Here is a 23,420-nt window from a genome sequence, read left to right as displayed (position 1 = left end):
AGGGATAATGGCAGGGCAGAGAACAAAAATAAGGAAGGGAAGGAGGGCCAGGGCCTGGAGCCTGGTGTAGGTGCTAGAAATGGGGCCCTGGGAGGTGGCACAGGCTGGGGATGAGGCTTTGGTCCCTGAGTTGGGGTACCTAGGGAGGCCTGCAGGAAGCAGCAGTGTTGCTCCACCATTCCCCCTTCCCTAGCTCCTACCAGGAGGGCCCCATGCCTACTCTTAAGGCTGAGAAAAGGAGCCTGGGGGGTCACCAGGAACACAGGGCCCTGACCCAAAGATATGATCAGGCATGAAGGAAGTAGGGCTGGGTGAGCCCGAGCCTCCTGCCCGGGTGCTACGGGTGCACCCTCAGTAGACCCATGGGAGGGTGTGCCTGGCCTCACAGAGTGGCCCTGAAGCTCAACTATAACAGACCCGGGATGCAGTCCCAGTCCCACAAGGCCCACCTCCTCGTCTCATTGACTGCAGCCCTCCAGTACCCAGGTGGGAGCACCTCCCCTCCCCTTCCCCCATGAAGCCTGTCCCTCCTTGCACATCCTCAGCCAGGGCCCAGGCCCCTCATGGGCCAGCCGGGTGTTATAAACCTGCAGAGGCCTCTTCTCCCCAAGCTGATCAGGGGCCTCCCTTAGGCTCCAGCAGCCCCCAGAGTGCCCCACATGGTGGTGTCTGTTAAGAGCATGAGTGTGAAGGAGGCTGGTCTTTGGGTGGCCACAGACCCATTCTAGGAAAACAGCATGCCAGGGCCTAGCACAGGGCTAGACCATGCGGCATGGGCTCCACCCACTCCAGGCTTTGCTCCTACCCAGTTCTGAGCCTCAGTTTCATCTGGGGGATGCAGGCCCTGGTACCCACCACCTTGCATGGTACTCACCCATCAGCCCTTGCCGCTCCTCTTTCTTCCGGGCCTTCTGCTTGGCCTCCAGCTGCACTACCGACAGGGGCGGCCCCACTGTGGGGCTGGGGAGGGCACTGGCCGCAAAGCGGGCCAGTAGGCCCAGCCCGCTCTCCTCCAGGCCTGGAGACAGGGCCCGCTCCCGGGCGCCCAGCCTATAGCCACTGCCGGCCTCCTCCTCCTCCTCCAACTCCTCCTCCTCGTCCTCCTCCTCCTCGGAGCTCTCATCTGGCGTGCAGAAAACAGGGGGCAAGTCAGGGCCCTGGCCTGGGTGTGTGCAGCCCCCCACCACCCCCCACCCCCAGGAGCCGGAGCGGCCACTTGGCTCCAGCTCACCCTCTGTCCTCACCACAGGGCTGCTGGGGGAGCATCCAGAACCAGCCCACAGTCCCACCCGTGGCCCAAAGCCTCCATCAATCAAAGCCCAGCACACAGGCATCCCCCGGAGGTGGGCAGCGGTTCTGGGTGTCAGGGTGGGCTTCTGTGAGGGGAACACCGACATGCACCTGTGCTGTGGGCAGGGGACAGACACACAGACAAGGACTGGAGACAGCGCTCACTACATTACTTACACACACACACACACACACACACACACACACACACACACACACCGACATAGACATGGAGGCCGAGGAAGGAGGCAGGAGAGGAGAGAAGGCAAAGGAGGCAGAGGGGGGTGGGAGGGGATGGGGCTTAGGCTGAGGGGGGGCTTCAGGCAAGGAGTATGTGGCAAACTGCAGGAGGCCTGTGGCTGGTGGCAGGAAAAGGTGGAGTTTGGGCTCTTCCTGGGGGATTGGGGACTCCCATGGTCCAAGTCCCTGAGCAGGGCCTTTTAGTCCAAAGTTGACTCCTAGCAACACCCCATGCTGGAGAGCCCGGGAGCAGGTCTCTGCCCTCTCTGAGCGGGCGTTTTCTCATCTGTGGCATGGGGTGACCCTCCTGTCCACCTGTTAAGAGGGGCCATGCGGGAGCCTGTGTAGGAGAAGGAAGTGCCTTGCAGGCTCAGAGAAGATGAAAAGAAACAGGACCTGCCCGTGGCCTACAGAGAAACTGCATGGTCCCACTGCTGCCCTCCTGGCTCCTGCCTCAGAGAGCCCTCAGGGGCAGGGGAGGGGAGGAGCCCATTCTGCAGCAGGAGACCCCGGGCTCCCTGGGCCAGGTGCTCAGGCGGCACAGCAGGGCTGGCGGAAGCCCTAACCTATCTCTCTGGTAGGTAAATAAGGACACGTTTCTTCTCCCCAGCCCTGGCCCTGCCAGCCTGAAATTTAGTAGCCACCCCAGGGCCAGCTTAGGGTACCCACTGGTAGTGCAGAACAGAACTGGCAAGGAACAAGGCTCCCTGAATGTGAACCAAATCCTCCACCAGAAAGACTGTCTTGAGGCACAAAGTTGCTTCTGACTTTCCCAAGAAGATGGCCAGCTGACCCGGCACGAGGCACCTGGTAGCTCATGTCACAACCAAGGGGCTGCCCAAGGGCAGGTGCCCCAGGTGTGAGTCTGCCTCAAAGGCCAAAGTCCAGGCAGGACTAGAAGAGAATTCCCACCAGCCATAGCTATCAGGAGGCACACAATCTGAGCTGGGGTTTGGGGAGGGAGACAGATGGCCAAGTCCACATTCTCCTGCCAATGCCTCAAGCCGCCACTTGGTTAACTGGTGGCTGCAAGTGGCAGCCCCAGGGGTGCTCCTGAGGACAGAGGTTCTCTCTACCATTCATCAGAAGGAGGCTGGGACTCTGCTGGACCAGCTCTGGGAGAGGGAGAGGGAGAGGGAGTGGGTGAGGAGCTGGCATGGAGAGAGGGAGGAGGCGGAGAGAGGGGGAGGTCTGCTAGGGGAGCGAGGTGGGAGACTGGCTCCCAGAGCGATGGATGCAGCAGGCTGGGGAGGCCGGCAGGGCAGGCAGGGGCAGGCGGGCGGGCAGTGCACACTTGCGATCATTCACATTGCGACGTCACATGGTTCTGTCTCCGCCCCAGTGGGCCACAGCGGCAAAGCGGGCTAAGTGTAGGCAGACTTTCGGCAGCGCCCGGGTCCCCCACATCAGGCCTCCCTGCTGCTGCCAATTTGGGCAGGGTGGCGGGAGGGCGCTGGCTGGGGTGGGGGCACAGGGCTGGGCAAAGGGCCGGGGGTTTTCCCTTCTAAAAATAGCCTCCCTGGCCACTCAGGTATGGAGACGCAGAAACTCCAGAAATCTCCCCTCAGGAAGGCCTCAGGCCAGCAGTATTGGTGAGAGGAGACAGGAGGGCCAGCCCTGGGTTTCTGGGTGCCCCACAGTGGCTTATGTCAGCTCCCAGAATGCCAAGATCAGGCCAGTCCCAGCACCCTGAACCAGACGGCAAAAGCCCAGGAAGGGTGCTTTCTGCAAAAAAAAGACACATCCTGCAGTCCTCCCCGCTTTCCTGATGAGTTTTAGGGGTGCCTCCCTCCAAAGGCTGGTCTGCTCGGGCCAGGGGCAGAGGGGGCGGGGGAACCACAGGAGCGTGGGGGCCTTGAGGGCCTTTCTGGAGTCTTCCACACCTGAGTCAATAGCATGCCAAGGGCAGGGGTGGAGGGAGTCTCAACAAAGATACCCAAGGAAAGGCAGAAAAACATTTTTCATATTGAAAAAATCTTGGCTTACGGCAGGGGTTGGCCGTTGTAACTTGGTTTGGTTTCCCAAAACCCGATAACCGCCAAGGTGATCTGCTGCTGCCAGACCCGGTGGGGGCAGGCCCCGAGGAGGGGAGGTGTACAGAGGACAGAAAGAAAAGGGTTTTGCCTACCTACGGAGCAACGAGCCAGGCTCGGACCCAAGCTCAGTGACCCGCTGCGCCGTCTGCCCTACTCCCAGCCTTCGCTTTGCGTCCAGAGTGCAGCGTGAGAGCAAATGCAAGAGACCGAAACAGACACTCAAAGCATCATGGGTAGGGGTCAAGGGTGGAGGTATGGTCAAGCTGCTGGGAGGAGAAAGCAGACACACTAGAAAAGCCAAGCCAATTAAGTGTTTTAGTACCAGGGGTCAGTAAGGCCCTATTACCCAAATATCCCTTTGGAGACCTCAACGGTATGCTCTGCTCACAGGGCAGGCTGGGGAGCAGACCCCTCCCCTCCCCTATCTGGGCTCACTGGCACTATGGTGTCCAGCTCTGGGCCCCCACTCAAGGCAAACTGCCCCTTCCTGAGAGGTCTGCGGGGTCTGAGCTAGGGCGGGAAGAGTTCAAAAACTTGGGAGCTGGAGCCCCAGCTTTAAGGGTGTGTGGGGAGGGGGCGGAGAGGGGTCTAGCCAACAGAAGGGACAGTGAGGAGGTGGGCAGGGAGAGGGAATGCAGGCCAACCGGACTCATCCACAGAAGGCTGGGCGGGGCGCCTTGGAAACTGGGCCAGCCAACAGGCTAGTGACCTCTCTTCTTGGCCCAGGTTGCGTTCGTTCAGATGTGAGCCCAGAGGGCATCAGAATCCCTGGGTGCCATTCCCTGGTCACCCCAAATCCATCTCTGCCAATTTGGAGGGGAGGTGTGGGAGGAAAAGGACAGACCAGGAACTGGAATGCAAAGCTGGAGAACGGGGCAGTGTCCTGGTGCCAGGGCCCAGGCCGGGTCATGGCCGGGTTCACTAGGTAACCCCCAGGCCTTCCTCAGGGAGCAGCTGGCTTTGGGTGTTGCTACCCAGGGCTCTGGGGATACCCCACGGCCTAACCCTAAAGGGACCTCACCCGGAGGCAAACCCTAAAACCAGGGCTAGGAAACATTTCACTTGCTTCCCCTTCTTGGGACATTTCTGATTGAAGGGCCTGAAGGACCAAGACATTTCTAAGCCCAGGATATAATTCTGAGGTTAGAGAATTCAGAGCCAGAAGGTCCTTGGGGGTCATGGAGCCTGACCTTTTTAGAGAGCTGGCTGAGTGGAGGCCAAAGCAGGCCTCGGACTCCCAAGCTCTAAGCCCGGCAACTTTGTCTCTCTTGTCTCTCGCTGTGGCAATGAAGCCAATGTATACAAAGTTAACAAAAAAGTCAGTGATAGCAAAAAGCCTTGACCCCGAGCTGCCTACATGCCCTTCAAAACAGAAACGTGAGTTAGAAGACAAGTGTTTATATGTAAATATTTTTTAACCACTGGTGAGTTAAGAACAGAGCTTTAAGAAAATAAAACACAAACAAGCAGCTTAAAAAAAAAAAAGATGATGCTGGAGGTGAGCGGGCTGTCGACCTGAACAGTGGGATGGATGCCAAAGCCACCAGGGATATTTGAATAATAGAGCAGAGCGGGTACCACCGTCTCTACTCCTGCTGGGGTGGGGAGGAGGAGCGGGAGGGAGGAGGGGGAAGAGGAACAAAATGGAGGGAAGCGTCAACCTGATGTCTAGTAAGGACACAGCAAGAGAGACAAGGCACACGGTTTAGTTAAAAATGAACTCGGTATGTTTAATAAAGCTTGGTATTACCAAAATCGCAGTACAAACATCAAGTCACACGCCCACACGACAGAAGTCCATTTACAAAATGCTCCTCAGGAAGCCCCTGCTGCCCGTGCCAAAAGAGAGGCTGGCCCGGGCCGTCTGGGAGGACCAGCAGGCGCAGGGCCTGGGGCAGGGAGGAGGCACGGAGGGGAGAGTGTAGGAAAGGAGAGACTAAAAACCAGTCCGTGTAAGAGCTCAAAAAGAGCTAGCCAGGGATATTATCACAATGATACAGTGCAAGTAAAAAACAAAAACAAAAAATAGGCTGATACGGCAGGCTACGCTGCCAAGAACCAAGACGGCTGCCTTCTGTGGCCATCCGAGCGGGACGGCCCAGCGCCACCATCTCTGCTGTGTGCACGCTCTCACTCTCTCGCTCTCTCTCGCACTCACTCTCTCGCTCTAAAACATGGAAGGTATTTCGCGTTGGGAGCTAGTAACCTTGGTCAAACGAGTCCTCCGAAGAGTCGCTGAAGGAGGAGCGGGCCTCCGCCTCTCGAAGCAGCAAACAAAACGGCTGCTTCCTGCTGGTGGCTGGCTTGGGTTTCAGAGTCCGGGGGGCCGCCAGGCCCCTCTTGGTCAGCTTGGGGCCTGCAGCTGGCTTGCTGTTCTTTGCCACCATGCCACACAGGAGGGAGGAGGTCAATTTGGAGCTGGAGGGGCCTTGGGCAGACCACTCATCCCTCAGGAAGTCTTCGTCTTCCTCTGAGTCCGTATCTGCAGTCAAAGTAGTTTTTAATAAAGATAAGTCACAGGCCGCGGGGAGAAGCAGGCTGGTTTCTTTAGTGGCTGCTTTCAGTGATTGTGAGAATGCACTGGAACGTGCCAGGACAGAGGCCCAAATGCCTCCTGGCCCTGGGTGAACTCTCCAGGCACCCCAACTCTCCTGCTGGCCCCACTGACTCACCATCACCCGGAGAAGGGCCTGCGTACCCGCGCTGTGCAGCTGGAACCACCGGCCAAAGTGCCGGGCCAGACCCTCTCTAGGCAAGGCGCCATGGTGCCCCACCTTTCCAGGAGCTGGGTGGGGGAACAGAGGAGCCCCAATCTCAGAATAACTCTCTCTCTGAGACCTTTGGACCACTGCCATGTGGTTCCCTTCTACCCACAGGGTGCACACAGCCCACAAGCTCCTTTTGGTGCAGGACACAAACCACAAAGGGAGGGCTCAGAAGAGCCAACAAGGCACACCTCGTCCCAACTCCCCGTTCAGCAGCATTGCAACAATAGCTTGAAAGGCGCCTTGGTGAGTTCTCACACCAAGGAAACTGGTGAATGATGTCACAATTAGGGTTCCCTACCCTCTTCTCATCAGAGAGCAGGTGCCCAGCATACCACCACTGGCTTCCTGTAAGTCTCTGGCCTTACTACATGACTAAGGGCCAGGGGGTCCTGGGAGAGGACCAACCAGCTTTGGAGAGGGGCATAGCTCCAGTCTCTTCAACTTCAACCCAAACCTACACCATTTTACATACTAAGCTATCAAGCAACATAGACTCCATAGCCAAAGACTAAAATTCCTTACCCTGGTAAAACCCACACCAAACAGAAGGAACATTAAGCCATATAACTACAGCTCTCGTAACACCTGTCACCTCCAAGTCTGAGAGAAACCACACACATGGAAGGAGAGGGGTCCCCTGGCTGCTCCCATCAACTTCCCCACTTTCCACTCCAACCCCTCAGCCAACTCCAGGACGGCCTGGCAAGCCCACTGAGCCACCAGCCCATCACAGCTCCCTTTCCAAGGCTAGAGGCATCAGTGGGTGACAATAACTTGCCTTCTCACAAGAAGCAGGCATGCCTCCCCACCCCACGCCCTACCATCCAAACTGGAGAAGTGAGATGGCACTGATCTCTCTTCCGCCTCCAGGCAGCATAGCATCTCCCTGCTGGAACACGCCCCCCACCTCTGTGAGACCTCACTCTCCCTGACCTCCCAACTGCAGAAAAGTAAACTGTAAAAAGTAAGCAGAGAAGAGCTCTCTCCACAACCATGCCCCTTGTAGCTGTACTCTAGGCGGAGACACCACGCCGACTTTCCCGTTCCAGTGCCAGCCCACTTCTCTCCCCCAGACAGTGAAGTTTTAAGCCAAGGCATAAGAGAACTAGAAGAGCCAAGGAGTTTTCAGGACTCCTTCAAGTCCTGAAGACAAACCAGTACAGGACCAAAAAATTAAACAACAGCTCAATTCCATACCAGACACAACATCTGGCTCTTTGCCCACAAGAGTGCACTTAAAATCTGAAGAAGCCCTGGGCAGGAGACAGAGCAGGTGATAATGTTTCAACTTCACAAACTCTTGTATTTTCATCCATTAAGAAAATGCTTCATTATAACATTAAGTATGTCTGGTTTTTTACATATGGCATTCACACACACACACACACACACACACACACACACACACACCAGCCAAAATGCCCAGGGCAATGGGACCTGGGGACTCACACACTGCTTGGACCCAAGAAGCCCCTCCTGCAACAGCCATGTCTTTGGTATGCAGCCACCCTAGGCAGGAGGTGCTCAAAACCTAGTGAGCACCTTCCGCCTGCCAGGCAGCTAGGGACAACGGAGGGCCGCCTCGTTTGGGAAAACAATAGTTCCAAAGCGGCAGGCTCTGCTTAAATGAAGTGAGCCTCCCTCTCTCAGACCCACGGGCTATTCCATTATCAAGGGCTTGACACCCACATATGGCATCGCTGTCCAAAGTGGGAACAAGTCCACAGTGGCAGAGACTCCAGCAAGTAGGTGGGTAGGAGAGAATGGGGTCTGACCCAGGCTCGAGTCTCTCCACCCAAGGCGCACACTCCTCTCTCGGCCTCCAGCAACAAAACGGGAGTAACGGTTTGTATGGCTGTCATGGGTTCAATAAGAACGCTCCAGAGAAGCCCTCGGTTCAGAGCCCAGCTTGAGGTGCACGCCTTAACCACTGCTTCCGCGGACACCTGGCTACAAGCCGTCCGCCGCACAGGACCTTCCTACAGGCAGGGAAGCCCGAAGCCTTCAGCACTCATAGGAGTCGTACTCCAGGCCTCTCTAGGCCGAGCAGCCACAAACGCTATGGCACGCAAGGCACGCAACAGCTTCCAGACAGCACCCAGCTTCCAGACAGCACCCGGAAAGACACCAGGGGGCAAGACGGACATCCGCTTCCGCCCGCCAATCACAAACGCCCACCAATCACAGGCGCCCGGCCAGCAGACCACGCCAATCACAGGCATTTCTGCTTCGGGTGACCGCCCCCACTTCTGGCCTTGAGACCACACAAAGCCCAAAGCAGCCTCCAAGTGCCCCCCGGAGAGAAAGAGAAAGAGAAAAGTGAAGGAGGGATGCAGCAGCCGGAAGGCGGCAGGACATTAGCTACTTACTGTAGGAGTAGCTGCTCACTTCTGAGGCGAACGGGGAATGGACAGACTTGGGCTGGCCTCGGACCTTGAACCCCGCCTCCATCTTCCTGGCTTTGGCGGCCCTTTTGTGTTTACCTTCTTTGGAGGATTTGAGAGACAGACCGAGGCCTTTGGCCAGCGCCTTCCTGTCCTTGCCCAGCAGGTTGTCATAAGGAGTCAAGAACCTGCCACAGCCCCCGCTGGTTTTCGATTTCCCCCCAGAACTTTCGGAAAACTTGAACGGCGACTTCAACTTGTCTTGTTTCGTAAGGGAGAGGGCCTTGTCTAGCTTGCTTGCCAACTGCTCCTGGTCGCTGGCCATCTTCTTCTTCTTGATTTTTAGCTGGAAAGGAAAGTTGGGTCACAGGTTAAGACATGGAAAAACAGGATTATGGGTTTTAGTGCACAAATCTAAGGAGCCTGATCTCTGCTCCTGCTTCATGCCTTGACTTCTATCCAGCAAGTTGCTTAACTCCTCTTCGCCTCAATCCTTACATTCTGTAAAATGGAGGTACTTGTGTCTGGGTATCACAAGGTTGTTATAGGATGAACTGAAAGTAAGGCACATAAAGCACTTATCAAAATGCCTGGCCCACAGCGAGGCCAGAACCGGGGCCTCCCATGAGGCAAGGCCGCTGCTTGAGCCAGCGAGGTCTGGATCAGTCCACCGGGTAGCCAGGCCACAACTGGGGCCGTCAAGAGTGGGATCGGTATTTGCAACACGGCATGCACAGAGAAATATCGCAGAAAATTAAAACCAGATGCTTCCCCTAATCAGCAATAACTAGGAGGAAAGGGGCAACAGGAAGAGGTTGAGCTATAGAAATGGCCCTATAGTGAAGCAATTAAGGTGACCAATCAGAGGGAATGGAATAGGGGAGGATGGAGCCTCTTTAAAAAGCAGGAGGTATATAAACATATGTATCAAAGTTAATCACCAAACAAGCATGGGATCGAGGGAGGGGGAGGGAATGGGATGGGGACTGGATGAGGGCTAATTGGATAATGTGTGCTTGTATATCCTCTCAAGTCTTATATTCCAATGTGATGTGTATGATTACAATGCACCAATAAAAATAAATTTAAAAAAATGCCTGGCCCAAAGTAGCCACTTATTAAATAGCTATTACTGTAGTTACAGTCATCCATGGCACTGGTATTTCTACCCTGGCTTTCTAGGATACTCTCTGTACCTCCTAGGTAAGTGCTGTAACCAAACAGAGCTGCCAATAGCCTGGGAAGGTAGCTGGTTTAGGAGAGGAGGAAGGGAACCAAGATTGAAAATCTAGATGGGAACATAGCTGATCTGCTTATCTCAACCACCTACATCAGCTGATGGAGACTACCGCACAGTCTTAAACCTGCCTGTCCAACTAAAAGGGCCAAAGCTGCCAAGAAGATGCCTGGAGTGTGCCTTGGATGCCTGAAGCAGAAAGAAAGATTAGAGATTTTACAGATTAAATTCCTACTTGCATGTCTATCGTCAACTGTAGCCATTTGTTGAAGCAAAATGTGCAGTTTCAAAGCCATTAATGCCCTGCATTTCAACATGTTTATCTCTTATTTTCTTTAATCGGGTGGCATTTCATAAGGAGAAAAAGAGGTTGGGACAGTGTCATTTAAACCACCAAAGCATCCCTCGCCACAGTTTGAGAGTAAAATGGATCCCAACGTACAAACTGGCAAACTTTTTCCGCCTAGACCCAATACCCCTATATGAATATTCCCCTCTGATGGCCAAATCTGCACAGGGTTTTATGGGGAGGGATTATATTAGCATTTACAGATGAGGGCCTTAAGTGGATGGTTTCAGTGCTCTGAAGAAAGAAGAAAAATCAAGGAGTTGGCTCTCACGCCATTACCCCTGGAGAGTTCACAGAGGAAATTACAATGGCATCAAGCCCTTATTTCTTAGAACTATGGAATGGTGAAGCTGCTCATTAAACAATTATACTGTTAAACAACAGAGTAACTGCATTATTTGGTTAAGAACTTACAGTCTTCCCTGCGTGGCTTCAACAAAGGGTCACAGAGCACTAGAATGGATGTAGCTTTTGGTTCTGGCTCTGCCTCTTTGAGGCTGAGCTACTTTGGTATGTCCCTGACTTTCTAACCATTCCTATGGTTTCAATACAGCACAGGGGCTGACAGACCTGCAAGAGGAACGTGTACTCACTGGAGCATACCTCCAGACCCTTCACCTGAGCACTGTGGCATACCCGTACGGCTGAGTTACTGACCTGACTCATGAAGTCAGATGAGGCTTCATGCTCATCCCAGCTCTGGTTCTTCCCCCTGGCTTTCCCCATTCCAATGAGGGCATCGTGTTCCTCCTCAGGACCCTTGTGTCTCTTTCTGATCCCTGCTCCCAGCTCATAGTCATCTGATGTCAACAGGGACTTGCTGCTCAGCCTGAAATGCAAACACACCACAGGTCAGCACTTTGGCCCAGCCGCGCTCAAGGGTTGGGGTCCACTCTCATGGCCCTGAAAGGCTGAGCTCTGGATGCTGAAGCACAGACAGTGACGAACGCCAGAGTGACCAGTCCGGGGAAACAGATCTTATAAAACTACAGTGCTGGAAGGCTGGGATATTTGTGAATGAAGCAAAATAAGATTTTAACGCAAAAGAAGAAAAAAACCTTCAGGTCAGTAGTATCATCTGCCAGCCTCTTTCTTAAGTGCTTTTCCACCCATACACGCACACGCACACACGCCTTTAAACAGATACCTCTTTACCAAAACATGCCAAGAACAAAGGATCAGAATTGCTAAGGAAGTCCACCAGGATGGGAGAGGGAATTAAGATTAAGAGCTCATACGAACAGGGAGCAAGCTGGGCATGGTGGTGCACGCTTGTAATCCCAGCATTCGGGAGGCTGAGACAGGAGGATCACGGTTCACAGATAGCCTCAGCTACTTAGGCCCTTTGCACCTCACAGTGAGACCCTGTTTCAATAAAAAATAAGGCTGGAGGTACAGCTCAGAGGTAGAATGCCTCTGGGTTCCATCCCCAGTACAGCAAAAAAAAAAAAAAAAAAAAAAGAGGGCACCAGTCACTGTCACTGGAACCATTTCCTTGTGAGTACAGGGAGCTGGGATGTGGACAAAGGCTTTGCTCACCTGCTTTAAGCCAAACCTCACAAGTAACAATAAAAGGAGCTAATCTTCGCTTGGTGCTTACACCGTGTCTTGTACTGTGTTAATGTCTTATATTTTAGCCACAATATAATACACTGTTTTTTATAGACGGGACTCTTAACAGGCTTGGAAAAGCTATACCTGGCCCAAGGTCACAGGAAGGGGTGGAGCTGGGGCAGACGCAGGAATGGCACCTAGTAGGGCACACACTCCTGACCACTAGGCCTGCGTTGCTTGAGGCCCTGCCCACTCACTCATTTCAAGGCCTCTTCCCAGGCTCCTATGGCTGGTGGCAGGGCACGTCTTCCTCTCTCCATCTTCTCAAACAGGAACACCCAAGGAGATTAGATGTGAGACGTGGGGGCCCTTGGGGCTGTGTTTTTCTGAGCTGACTCATGGCCATCCCATTGCCTTTCCTGCACCCTCTGAAGGTCCTCAAAGCCCCTTTCGCTCCCCTGCACTAGTCGTATCTGCCCAGACCTCATGTGACTTAAGAGCTGCAGAACCACCCTTTCCTCAATGGGCCTCATTTGGCTTGACTAGTCACCCACAGAGGCCCAAGGCCCCGCCCTGAAGGGAAAGCTCTCGTTCCAGCTAGCATCTTTGGAGACAACCTCCAGAGGTACCACGTGAAGCTGTTGCTGCTGCCACCAGAGAGGACCTCATCCCCAGAGGACATGGAGGTGGCGACCCGGTCCAGGGGAGCAGCCCTGGTCTCGGGCCGGATGAGCCAGTGGGTCAGCCCAGGAGGAAAAGTCCGGCACAGAGAAAACCAAGCAACGGCACCAATCAGAGCCTGTGCCTGCAGGGCTGGCAGCTCGGGGGTCCCTCCACATAGAGGAGCAGGAATTAGTCACTAGCAGTGGAGGAAGCAGGCACAGCAGGAAGATGGGCCGGATTCTTGGATTATGCCTCGGGAAGACCTCTAACCGGGACAGCCCTTCCTGCTCAGTGCTCACTCGCCTGGCTTGCCCTCCTGGCCCAGGCAGCACACTGTGCTCCCTGGGCACTGCCATTCTAGGAAGTGAGAGCCCCAGGGACTCAAGGTCCCCAGCGCCCCGGGGCAGGCTCCGCGCAGGGCCCTGCTCCTCCCCTCCGAGCTCCGAGCCAGTCCCCGACCCACCGAGGGGCCAGCCTTACTTTCCGCTACTGTTGCGGCTCTTCCCTCTCTTGCGGGGGGGCGACAGGGTGCTCGGGGCGTGGGTCCGTTTCCGCGGCCTGCCAGGGCCTCTGCGTGCCAAGCTTCTATGGGGATCCTCGTGCCTGTCCCTTAAAAAAGAATCACAGGCTCGGCTGTGAACCTGGTGGCGGGCGGGGCGTGGAGAAGGGCACACACTAAACACAAGGGACTCGGGTCCACGCACACCTGACAGCTGCCGCAGCTGACCTACCAAACACTAGCACTGGCAAGGCGGGCCAGGCTGCCCGGCCGCCCAGGCGAGCACCACGGGCTGCAGGCTGGGCTCACACTCACCCGGAGTCCCGGCGTCGCTGGAGCTTCACCAGCTCACGCTGCTTCTCTTTGTACTGCCGCTGGACCTCCGCCAGCCGCATCCGGAAGTCCAGCTCCAGGGCATCCATGTCCTCCAGGGAAGACTTCATGGCGTACATCTGGAGGGCAGGAGAGGACAAAGGGATGAAGATGCTGACACATCTGGCTCCCACCCCCTGGGCAGGTGGCCACTCCCAGAGATGGGGACAGTGAGAGCCAGGCCCTTGGGGCCACAAAGATCCCAGCTCAAATGCCATTGCTGCCACTTCCTACCTGTGGCCTCAGCTCTTCTCAATGCTAAGGACCCCATGGGACCAGCTTTGTAGGGTGGTGTCAGTGCTAAGTTAATGATGCCAGTAAAGCCCAGTGCCTTGCCTGTCACAGGCTCAGGCAATGAGGGTGAGCATGTTATCATTTATGTGAAGTCTCTGAGAGCAGAGGGCCCCACAGGCAGCACAGAGCAGAGCCAGGCCTGATTCCAAGGCTGCTCTCTTCCCAATCCATCAAGCTGTCACCCCTGTGACTTGCCTGACTTGGAATCAGATGGATAACAAAAGCCAAAAGGGGGAACCACCTGCCTGGGACCACAGCAAGTCAGCGGAGGCAGCTGGGTGCAGGCCAGGCCTCGCCAGCCCCAAAGCCAGCCAGATCCAGCAAGATGGCAACCGTGTGCTGGGACTCCTGTCCCTCCCACCACCATACCACACACAGTCCACTGGCAAGAGGAAAGACCAACACGGCTCACCCGCTCCTCCTTCTTCTGCATCCAGCTGTACTTCTTGTTGGGGTTCAATTCCCGCGGAAGCCGCAGGTTCTTGAGCGGGTCCACAAAGGGGGCGTCTAGCACCTCCTTCAGCATGTGGCTGCTGGCAGCCAGCAGGCTTTCCAGTGAGGGTCTCACAGCCAGGCCTGGCTCCACACCTGCAGACAGGAGCCAGGTGAGCCCGTGCAGGTAGAGGGGCCTGGGCCACCTGCAGGCTGCCATGCCTGTCCTGCCCAGAGCTCCCTGGGCAGACACAACTCACTGACATTGTAGCCACCAACTCCCTGATTCCAAATAGGAGAAGCCAGGCCCAGAGTGAGCACAGGTCCCAGACCACACAGCAACACAGCACTTGGACTGTGAGGCCTTCCTGAGACTCAAGACACAGCGCTAAGAGCAGAGAACGGGCAAGGAGGCGGTACGCGTCCCAGTCTTGTCCCCAGTGTGTGGGAGCAAAGAAAATCTTTAGGAGAGACACCAAAGGATAACACAGGTTCCTTTTAGGAGTGTGGATCTCTCTAATGATCTGTATTTATTGTTGTGGGGTTTTTTTGTTTGTTTGTTTGTTTGTTTTGAGGGACTGGGGATGCAACCCAGAGGTATTTGACCTCCGAGCTACAGCCCCTGCCCTATATTTTATTCTTTATTTTGAAACCAGTCTCACTAAGTTGAGGAGGGCCTCACTAAGTAGCTGAGGCTGTCCGCGAACCGCGATCCTCCAGTCTCAGCCTCCCGAATGCTGGGATTACAAGCATGCGCCACCACGCCCAGCTAATGATCTGTATTTATAAAGTGAACTTAGTGTAGTGTACCCACACTCAGTACCTGAGAGGAGGAGCACAAGTTCGAGGGTAGCCTCACCTACTTAGTGAGACACTCAGCAACGTAGTGAGACACTGTTTCAAAATAAAGAATAAAATAGGGCTGGGGGAGCCAGGCGCTTAGGAGGCAGAGACAGAAGGATCAGGCAGGTTCGAAGTCAACCTTGCTGGCTTAAGAGACCCTGTTTCCAAATTTTAAAAAACTATAAAACAGGTCTGGGAGTGTAGCCCAAAGGTAGAAGGGCTTCCAGGAACCCCAGTACCACCAAAAAAAAAAGGGGGGGTCGGGCTGGGGGGTGTAGCCCAGCAGTAGAACGTCCCTGAGTTTAATCAAAAACAAAAACCAAAAACAGGGTATCTATGTAGCTCAGAGGTAGAATGCCCGGGTTCAGTCCCAAACACTGCATGTATATTAAACACACACAGTATTTTTAGCTTTTATTCCCAATACTTGAGAGGCTGAGATAGGAGGATCACAGGTTTTGAGGGCAGCCTCAGCAAGTAGTAAAGACTCTCATCAGCCTAGCAACACCCTGTTTCAGAGTAAAAATAAAAAATAATAGGGTTGGGGTGTAGCTCAGCATTAGATTGCCCCTGGGTTCCACCCCCAGTACCACACACACACACACACAAAGGTGTTTTTATAAGGGTCAAGCTAATAAGAATGAAGTCTCACTAAGTTACGAAGGGCCTCATAAGTAGCTGAGGCTGGCTGTGAACCTGTGATCCTCCTCTCAGCCTCCCACATATGGAAATTACAAGTGTGAACCACCATACCCAGCTTATTCTTTGTTTTGAAACAGGACCTCACTAACTTGATGGGGCTGGCTTTGAACCTGTGATCCTGCTGTTTCAACCTTCCAAGTACTGGGATTACAAGCATGTGCCACGACACCTGGATCTTGCCTTTTTTATTCTTTAATTTTTCCTGTGGCACTGGAGATCCCCACCGCCCCGTGGTACAGAGGTAGAAGCCAAGAGTCGAGTTCTATTTGACTTTTATTTTAAAGCAGGGTCTCAGTTGCTCAGCTTCCCAAGTACTAGAATTATGTCCATGTACCAACACACCCAGCTTATTATTTGTTTTTGTGGTACTGGGGATTGAACCCAGGGGCATTCTACCTCTGAGCTATAACCTAGATCTGTTTTATTTTTTAATTTGAAACAAGGTCTCAACTAGGTTGCTGAGTCTCACTGCTTGCTGAGGCTGTCCTCAAACCTGTGATTCTCCTGTCTAAGACTCCTAAGTACTGGGATTAGAGGCCTGGACCACCATGCCCAGCTTAAAAATACCATTTCTGAAGGTCAAAAATACTAGAATATAAACCGGGCATGGTGACACATGCTTGTAATCCCAGCATTTGGAGGCTGAGACTGGAGGATCATTGTTTGCGGACAGCCTCAGCTGCTTAGCGAGGCCCTTTGCGACTCAGTGAATCCTGTTTCAAAAATAAAAAGACTAAGATGGGCGTGGTGGTGCACATTTGTAATCCCAGCATTTGGGAGGCTGAGACCAGAGGACCGCAGTTCGCAGACAGCCTCAGCTACTTAGGCTCTCTGCAACTTAGTGAGACCCTGTTTCAAAATAAAGAATAAAAGACAAGGCAGGGGGTGTAGCTCAGAAGTCAAATGCCCCTGGTTTCCATCCCCAGACCCGCAAAAAACAAACCAAAAAACAAACAAACAAACAAACAAAAACTAAATAAATTAATTAATTAAAATAAAATAAAATGGCCGGGCGTGGTGGCACACACTTGTAATTCCCACGCTTGGGAGGCAGAGACAGGAGGATCACACAGGTTCGAAGCCAGCTGCGTGCGCTGGCTTAGGAGACCCTGTTTCCAAATAAAAATGTAAAAATAGGTCTGGGAGTGTAGCCCGGAGGTAGAAGGGCTTCCAGGCACCCCAGTACCACCAAAATAATAAATAAATAAATAAATAAATAAATAAATAAATAAATAAATAAAATGACTAAAAAATAGGGCTGGGGGTGTAGTTCAGAGGTACATTGCCCCTAAGTTACATTCCCAGGACCAAAAAAAAAAAAAAAAACTAGAATATCAGCAATTTTATAAAGACAAACCTAAGAACAGCATTAATTCTCTTGCATTATGAGTTTTAGTTGGTCTAAATAGTCTATATTGGTGATATTTAGGTTGTTTCAGTTGTTTTATTTATTATTTATTTATTTATTTATTTATTTTGGTGGTACTGGGAGTGGAATCCAGAGGCTTTCTACCTCTGGGCTATTCTCTCAGACCTATTTTTTTATATTTTATTTGGAAACAGGGTCTCACTAAGTTGCTGAGAGCCTCACTAAGTAGCTGAGGCTGGCTTTGAACCTGTGCTATCCTCCTGTCTCAGCCTCCCAAGCGCGGGGATTACAAGCGTGCGCCACCATGCCCGGCCTCAGTATTTTTTTTTAAAGTGAACAGAAAGGTACATAGCTTGAATGTGTTAGGAAAATTCCTACCAGCATAATTCATATGACGGAAGTCATCTGCATTGAATGCATGGCAATTCTAAGAAACATTCCACTGTCCTCCAGAGAGGCTACCCCAACCAAGAACTTCAATATCAGGAAGGGGTCTCCACCAAATTAAAATGTTTTGGTCTCAGCCGGGCGTGGTGGCACACACTTGTAACCCCCGTGCTTGGGAGGCGGAGACAGGAGGATCACGCAGGTTCAAAGCCAGCCTTGCTGGCCTAAGAGACCCTGTTTCCAAATAAAAAAATATAAAATAGGTCTGGAAGTGTAGCCCAGAGGTAGAAACCCCAGTACTACAAAAAAAAAAAAAAAAAAAAAATTTTGGTCTCCATCAAATGAAAATGGATTTTTATAACTTTGGGGGGAGAACGGGTACTGAGGATTGAATCCATGAGCATTCTACCCCTGAGCTACACCGCAAGTCTTGTGTGTGTGTGTGTGGGGGGGGGTATTGGGGATGGAACCTAGGAGCTTTCTACCTCTGCGTTATACTCTCAGACCTATTTTATCTTTTATTTGGAAACAGGGTCTCACTAAGCTGCTAAGAGCCTAAGTAGCTGAGGCTGGCTTCAAACCTGTGCGATCCTCCTGTCTCAGCCTCCCAAGTACTAGGATTACAAGTGTGTGCCACCACGCCTAGCTCCCCAGCCCTATTTTATTTGGAAACAGGATCTCTCTAGGTTAATGAGAGTCTCACTACTTGCTGATGTCTCAGCCTCCCAAATCCTAGGATTACAGATGTTAGCCATCACACCCAGCTCCTTTTTATTTTTTTATTTTTATTTTGGGGGGACTGAAGATTGAACCCAGAGGCATTCTACCTCCAAGCTACACTCCCAGCCCAATTTTATTTTTATTTATTCGGAAACAGGGCCTCACTAGGTTGCTGAGCCCCTCACTAAGTTGCCAGGGCTGGCTTTGAACCTGCGATCCTCCTGTCTCAGCCTCCCAAGTATTGAGACTACAAGCGTACACCACCATGCCCGGCTATTTTGTTTTGTTTTGAAACAGGGTCTCGCTAAGTTGTTGAGGCTTGCTTTGAACCTGAGATCCTCCTGTCTCCACCTCCCACGTACAGGGATTATAGGCATGCACTACCACACCCGGCTCTGGCTATGATTTTTACTTCAACGAAATATTTTCCTTTTATCTAAAATATGATCACTTTTTGTGAACATTCCACACGTGCTTGAGGGGGAAAAAAGCATACTCTCATCATTCAAAGTTGCATGAGATGGACAGTCATAATTACACTGTTGACACTCAGGCGTTTCTACCTAGGCCTTCCTCACATCTGGGGCTGGGTGGACCCTGCTCTGCTGCGGGCCCTCAGTCATGGTGGAGGTTTAGTAGTGTCCCTCGCCTTTCCCCACTAGGTGTCAGTAGTGCTCCCCTTAAACTGCCACAGCCCAAAGTGTGAGTGTCAATAGCTACAGGAGGGTAGGGGGGCAACCACCATCCCTGGCTGAGAATTATGGGTTCTGCTCTTTCATTTCTTTAGGGAAACCGAGACCACAAGGCAGAAGCCCCTATCGGTTCCCAAGGGTCAGCATCAGCCAAAGAAGGCTGGCCGTCCTGCTGTGACACCACCTTCAAGGTCCTTGGTAAGGCAGGGACAGCTGCTCCACGGTACAACTTTGTCACCTCCTCCTCCCTCCCACAAGCAAGGCTCTCAGCTGACATCCCGAAACGCCCAAGTGACCTCTAGGCCAGTGTCACAGGTTTAGTTGTACCCCCCACCCAATCTTGTATGTTGGAGCCTAACCCCTAGTACCTTAGATCATGGCTTTATTTGGAGAACAAAGTCATTACTGAGGTGATCAAGTTAAAGTAAGGCCCGTTAGCAGGGCAGGATGGTGTATGCCTGTGATCCCAGCTCCACTGGAGGCTGAGACAGAGAATCACAAACTTGAGGCCAGCCTGGATAATTTAGTGGAACTGTCTCAAAATAAAATAAAAACAGCTGGGTGTGGTTGTGCACCCCTGTAATCTCAATATTTTGGAAGCTGAGACAGGAGAATTCTGGATTCAAGGCCAGCCTTATCAATTTAATGAGACCCTGCTTCAAAATGAAAAGTAAAACAGGAATGTAGTTAGGAATGTAGCTCAGAGGAAGAATGCTCCTGGGTTTCAATCACCAATACCAAAGAAATAAGTAAGTAAAAGTAATTTTTAAAAATGAGGATGAAGCCGGGCGTGGTGGCGCACGCTTGTAATCCCCGCGCTTGGGAGGTGGAGACAGGAGGATCGCGCAGGTTCGAAGCCAGCCGTGCTGGCGTAAGAGACCCTGTTTCAAAATTATAAAATAGGTCTGGGAGTGTAGCCCGGAGGTAGAAGGGCTTCCAGGAACCCCAGTACCACCAAAAAAAAAAAAAAAAAAAAAGGATGAAGCCGGGCGTGGTGGCGCACGCTTGTAATCCCCACGCTTGGGAGGCAGAGAAAGGAGGATCGCGCAGGTTCGAAGCCAGCCTCTCTGGCTTAAGAGACCTTGTTTCCAAATAAAAAATTATTAAATAGGTCTGGGAGTGTAGCCCGGAGGTAGAAGGGTCTCCAGGAACCCCAGTATCACCAAAAATAAATAAATAAACAAATAAATAAATAAATACACAAACAAATAAATGAGGATGAGTGCCAGGTATGAATGCGCATACCTGTGATCTTAGTATTTGGGAGGCTGAGACAAAAGGACTGCGGGTTCAAAGCATGTTTCAGCAACTTAAGCAAAATCCTAGGCAACTGAATGAGACTTTGTTTCAAAATAAAAAATAAAATAGGCTGGAGGTCTAGCACAGAGACAAAATGCCTTTGGGTTCAATCTCAAGTACCAAAAATAAGGGGGAGGGGGTCTTGGAGATGCAGCTCAGTAGAAGAATGTGCAAGGCATGTGTTCAATCCCTGGTAGCACAAGAAAAAAGAAAGCAAAAGTCGGATGTGGTGATGCACATCTAATTCCAATACTGAGAGCCGAGACAGGAGGATGGCAGGTTCAAGGCCAGCCTTAGCAACTTGGAGACACCCTCAGCAACTTAGTGAGACCCTCTTTTAAAATAAAGAGTAAAAAAAGCTGGGCGTGGTGGCGCACGCTTGTAATCCCCACGCTTGGGAAGCAGAGACAGGAGAATCGTTCAGGTCCAAAGCGCCAGCCTCTCTGGCTTAAGAGACCCTGTTTCCAAATAAAAAAATATAAAATAGGTCTGGGAGTGTAGCCCAGAGGTAGAAAGGTTCCATCCCCAGTACCACACACACACAAAGAAAAAGAGTAAAAAGATCTGTGTCTTTTCTACAAGCTCAGAGGTAGAATGTCCCTGAGTTTAATCTCTCAGTATCAAAAAGAAAAGAAAAAAGACAGTGAGGTTATTAGGGTGCACTCTAGTCTAATATGGCTGGTGTTTCTATGGGAAGAGGGAATTTAGAGACAAAGACACTCCCTGAAAGAAGAGACACAGGCAAGGAAAAGACAATACTCTACAGGCCAGGAGAAAGGCCTGGAGTGATCTCCCCAAGCCCTCAGCCCAAGCCTTGAATCTCAAAACTTCTAGCCCTGAGAGCAGGAGATAAGAAAAGTCTCTTGCTGAAGCCACTCAGTCTTTGGCCAACTGTGACAGCAGCCCCAGCACACCAGCACAGCAGGCTGTGGCTTTGCAACCCCAGAGATGAACCAGAAAGCCCGCGCTGCCAAGGAACCAAGGAGCCAGACCTGCACTGAACCCCAGCCACGGGCCAGGCCAGGGGCACAGGCAAGAGGGCAATGGCATCACACTGGACAGCCCCAGGGCCACGGCCCTGACTGCAGGCCCCTCCCCCCAGTTCCCTGGGGCCCTCGCCAGGCTCCAGTGAAAGGAACACCACCAGGGGAATCAAGGGGATTTTTTTTTCTTCCAAAAGGGGAGAAAAACCCACCGGACTTTATTAACTTTATTTATTTATTTATTTATTGCTGTATTGGGGGTTGAACCCAGAGGCTTTCTACCTCCAAGTTATACCCCAGCCTTTTTTTTTTTTTTTTTTTTTTTTTTTTTTAGTACTAGGGATGGAACCTGGAGGCATTATAACTTCAAGCGACACACCAGCCCTATTTTTTATTCTTTATTTTTTGAAACAGGGTCTCACTGATTTGCAAAGGGCCTCACTAAGTGGCTGAGGCTATCTGCCAACAGCAATCCTCCTGTCTCAGCCTCCGGAATGCTGGGATTACAAGTGTGTGTCGCCACGCCCAGCTCTATTTGTTATTCTTTACATTGAAAATGGGCCTCGCTAAGTTGCAGGGGGCCTACGTAGCTGTGGCTGGCTGTGAACCCATGATCTTCCTGTCTCAAACTCCCAAGTACTGGGATAATAAATGCGTACCACCATGCACAGCTCCTACTGAACTATTTTACTGAAAGAAAAACCAAGATGAACTTCAGAATATTCACACACCCCCATGGAGGCGGGGGTCACAGAGGCCAACAGGGACACCACTTGCCCAAGCTTCAGAGGAACCATGAGGATCTAAAAGCCTTGACAATGTGGCTTGACTGTGATGGATCAAATCAGACACAGGGACAACAATTTTTCTACAAGAGTATCCTTTTTGGTGGTACTGGGGATGGAACCCTTCTACCTCGGGGCTACACTCCCAGATCTATTTTATATTTTTATTTGGAAACAAGGTCTCTTAAGCCAGCAAGGCTGACTTCAAACCTGCACGATCCTTCTGTCTCCGCCTCCCAAGTGCAGGGATTACAAACGTGCACCACCACCACCACACCTGGCTCTACAAGGGTATCTTTAACAGCAAAGAAAAAAATGTTAAGGCAAATGAAAATGCCTGAAAATCTAAGAATAGGTCACCAAAGACCATGCCTTCACTGGCATCCCCCCAAAAAAGGGCTTTTTGGCTGGGTACAGTGGTGCATACCTGTAATCCCAGTATTTGGGAGGCTGAGAAAGGAGGACTGCAGGTTACAGCATCTTAGTGAGCCCCTCAGCAACCTAGCGAGACCTTGTTTCAAAATAAAAAATAAAATAGGGCTTCCAGGCGTGGTGGTGCATGCTTGTAAACCCAGTACTTGGTAGGCTGAGACAGGAGGATCTGGGTTCACAGCCAGCCTCAGCTACTTAGTGACACCCTGTTTCAAAATAAAGAATAAAAAATAGGGCTGGGGGTGTAGCTCAGAGATAGAATGCCCCTGGGTTCAATCCCCAGCACCACAATAAATAAATTAGTAAATAAATAAATAAATAAATAAATAAAACAGTGCAAATGAGGTATAGCTCAGAGGTAGAATATCCAAGTTCACTCCCCAGTACCAACAACAACAACAAAAAATGCTTTTTGGAAACCACAGCTTTGAAAAGCATTTCATGATAAACACATTAAGTAAGAAAGGCAAATTTAGAGCACTGTTTAGAAAACCATCTTAATTTTATTTTATTTATTTTTATTTTTATTTTTGGTGGTACTGGGGGTGGAACCCAGAGGCTTTCTACCTCCGGGCTATACTCCCAGACCATTTTTTATTTGGAAACAGAGCCTCACTAAGTTGCTGAGAGCCTAAGTAGCTGAGGCTGGCTTCGAACCCGTGCGATCCTCCTGTCTCAGCCTCCTAAGCACGGGGATTATAAGCGTGCGCCACCACGCCCGGCTACCATCTTAATTTTAGAAGTAAATGCACGTTTGGGTGTACAAGAAAAGTTCCAGGGGAAATGGAAGATGCCAAGGACATCCTGATCTCTGAGGGCCACTGTAGACTCTCCTCCAGGGCTGGGTTCTGGCCCTCACTTGGGCTGCTGGGGCCACAGCAGCCACAACTGCAAACCTGGAGCACCTTGACATTCTGCGCTGACCATCAGCCATCTTGTGCCCAGCCCAGAATTCACCGCACCCTCCAGCTCAAGGCTCTCGAAGACCACCTCTCCGTACACCGACAGCCAGGCCCTTTTCCCAGCCACAGGATCTGCACGAACCCCTCACAGCACACGAGAGCTAGTCCCAGCATTTCCACTAGAGCTA

At 51.8% G+C, this 23,420-nt stretch overlaps 1 protein-coding gene across 3 annotated transcripts in view; it reads right to left on the bottom strand.

Moving 5' to 3' along the window:
* Positions 1–23,420, bottom strand: part of TNRC18 (trinucleotide repeat containing 18) — a gene marked incomplete at both ends in the record, with an annotated part of 95,690 nt that overhangs the window by 25,154 nt on the left and 47,116 nt on the right. The window contains 7 exons of one of the 3 annotated variants that reach the window (XM_080704185.1): positions 875–1,123; positions 5,773–6,048; positions 8,704–9,064; positions 10,962–11,133; positions 13,002–13,130; positions 13,336–13,472; positions 14,099–14,274. In XM_080704185.1, the coding sequence (XP_080560311.1) occupies positions 875–1,123; positions 5,773–6,048; positions 8,704–9,064; positions 10,962–11,133; positions 13,002–13,130; positions 13,336–13,472; positions 14,099–14,274 (1,500 nt within the window). Of the gene's footprint in view, positions 1–874; positions 1,124–5,764; positions 6,049–8,703; positions 9,065–10,961; positions 11,134–13,001; positions 13,131–13,335; positions 13,473–14,098; positions 14,275–23,420 lie in introns of those variants that run through there. The other 2 variants (XM_080704186.1, XM_080704187.1) reach the window with 2 other exon arrangements.

The sequence above is a fragment of the Muscardinus avellanarius genome (genome assembly GCF_963383645.1).
Source record: "Muscardinus avellanarius genome assembly, chromosome: 10".
NCBI classification, from domain to species: Eukaryota; Metazoa; Chordata; class Mammalia; order Rodentia; family Gliridae; genus Muscardinus; species Muscardinus avellanarius.
This window is presented reverse-complemented; position numbering and strand designations above follow the sequence as displayed.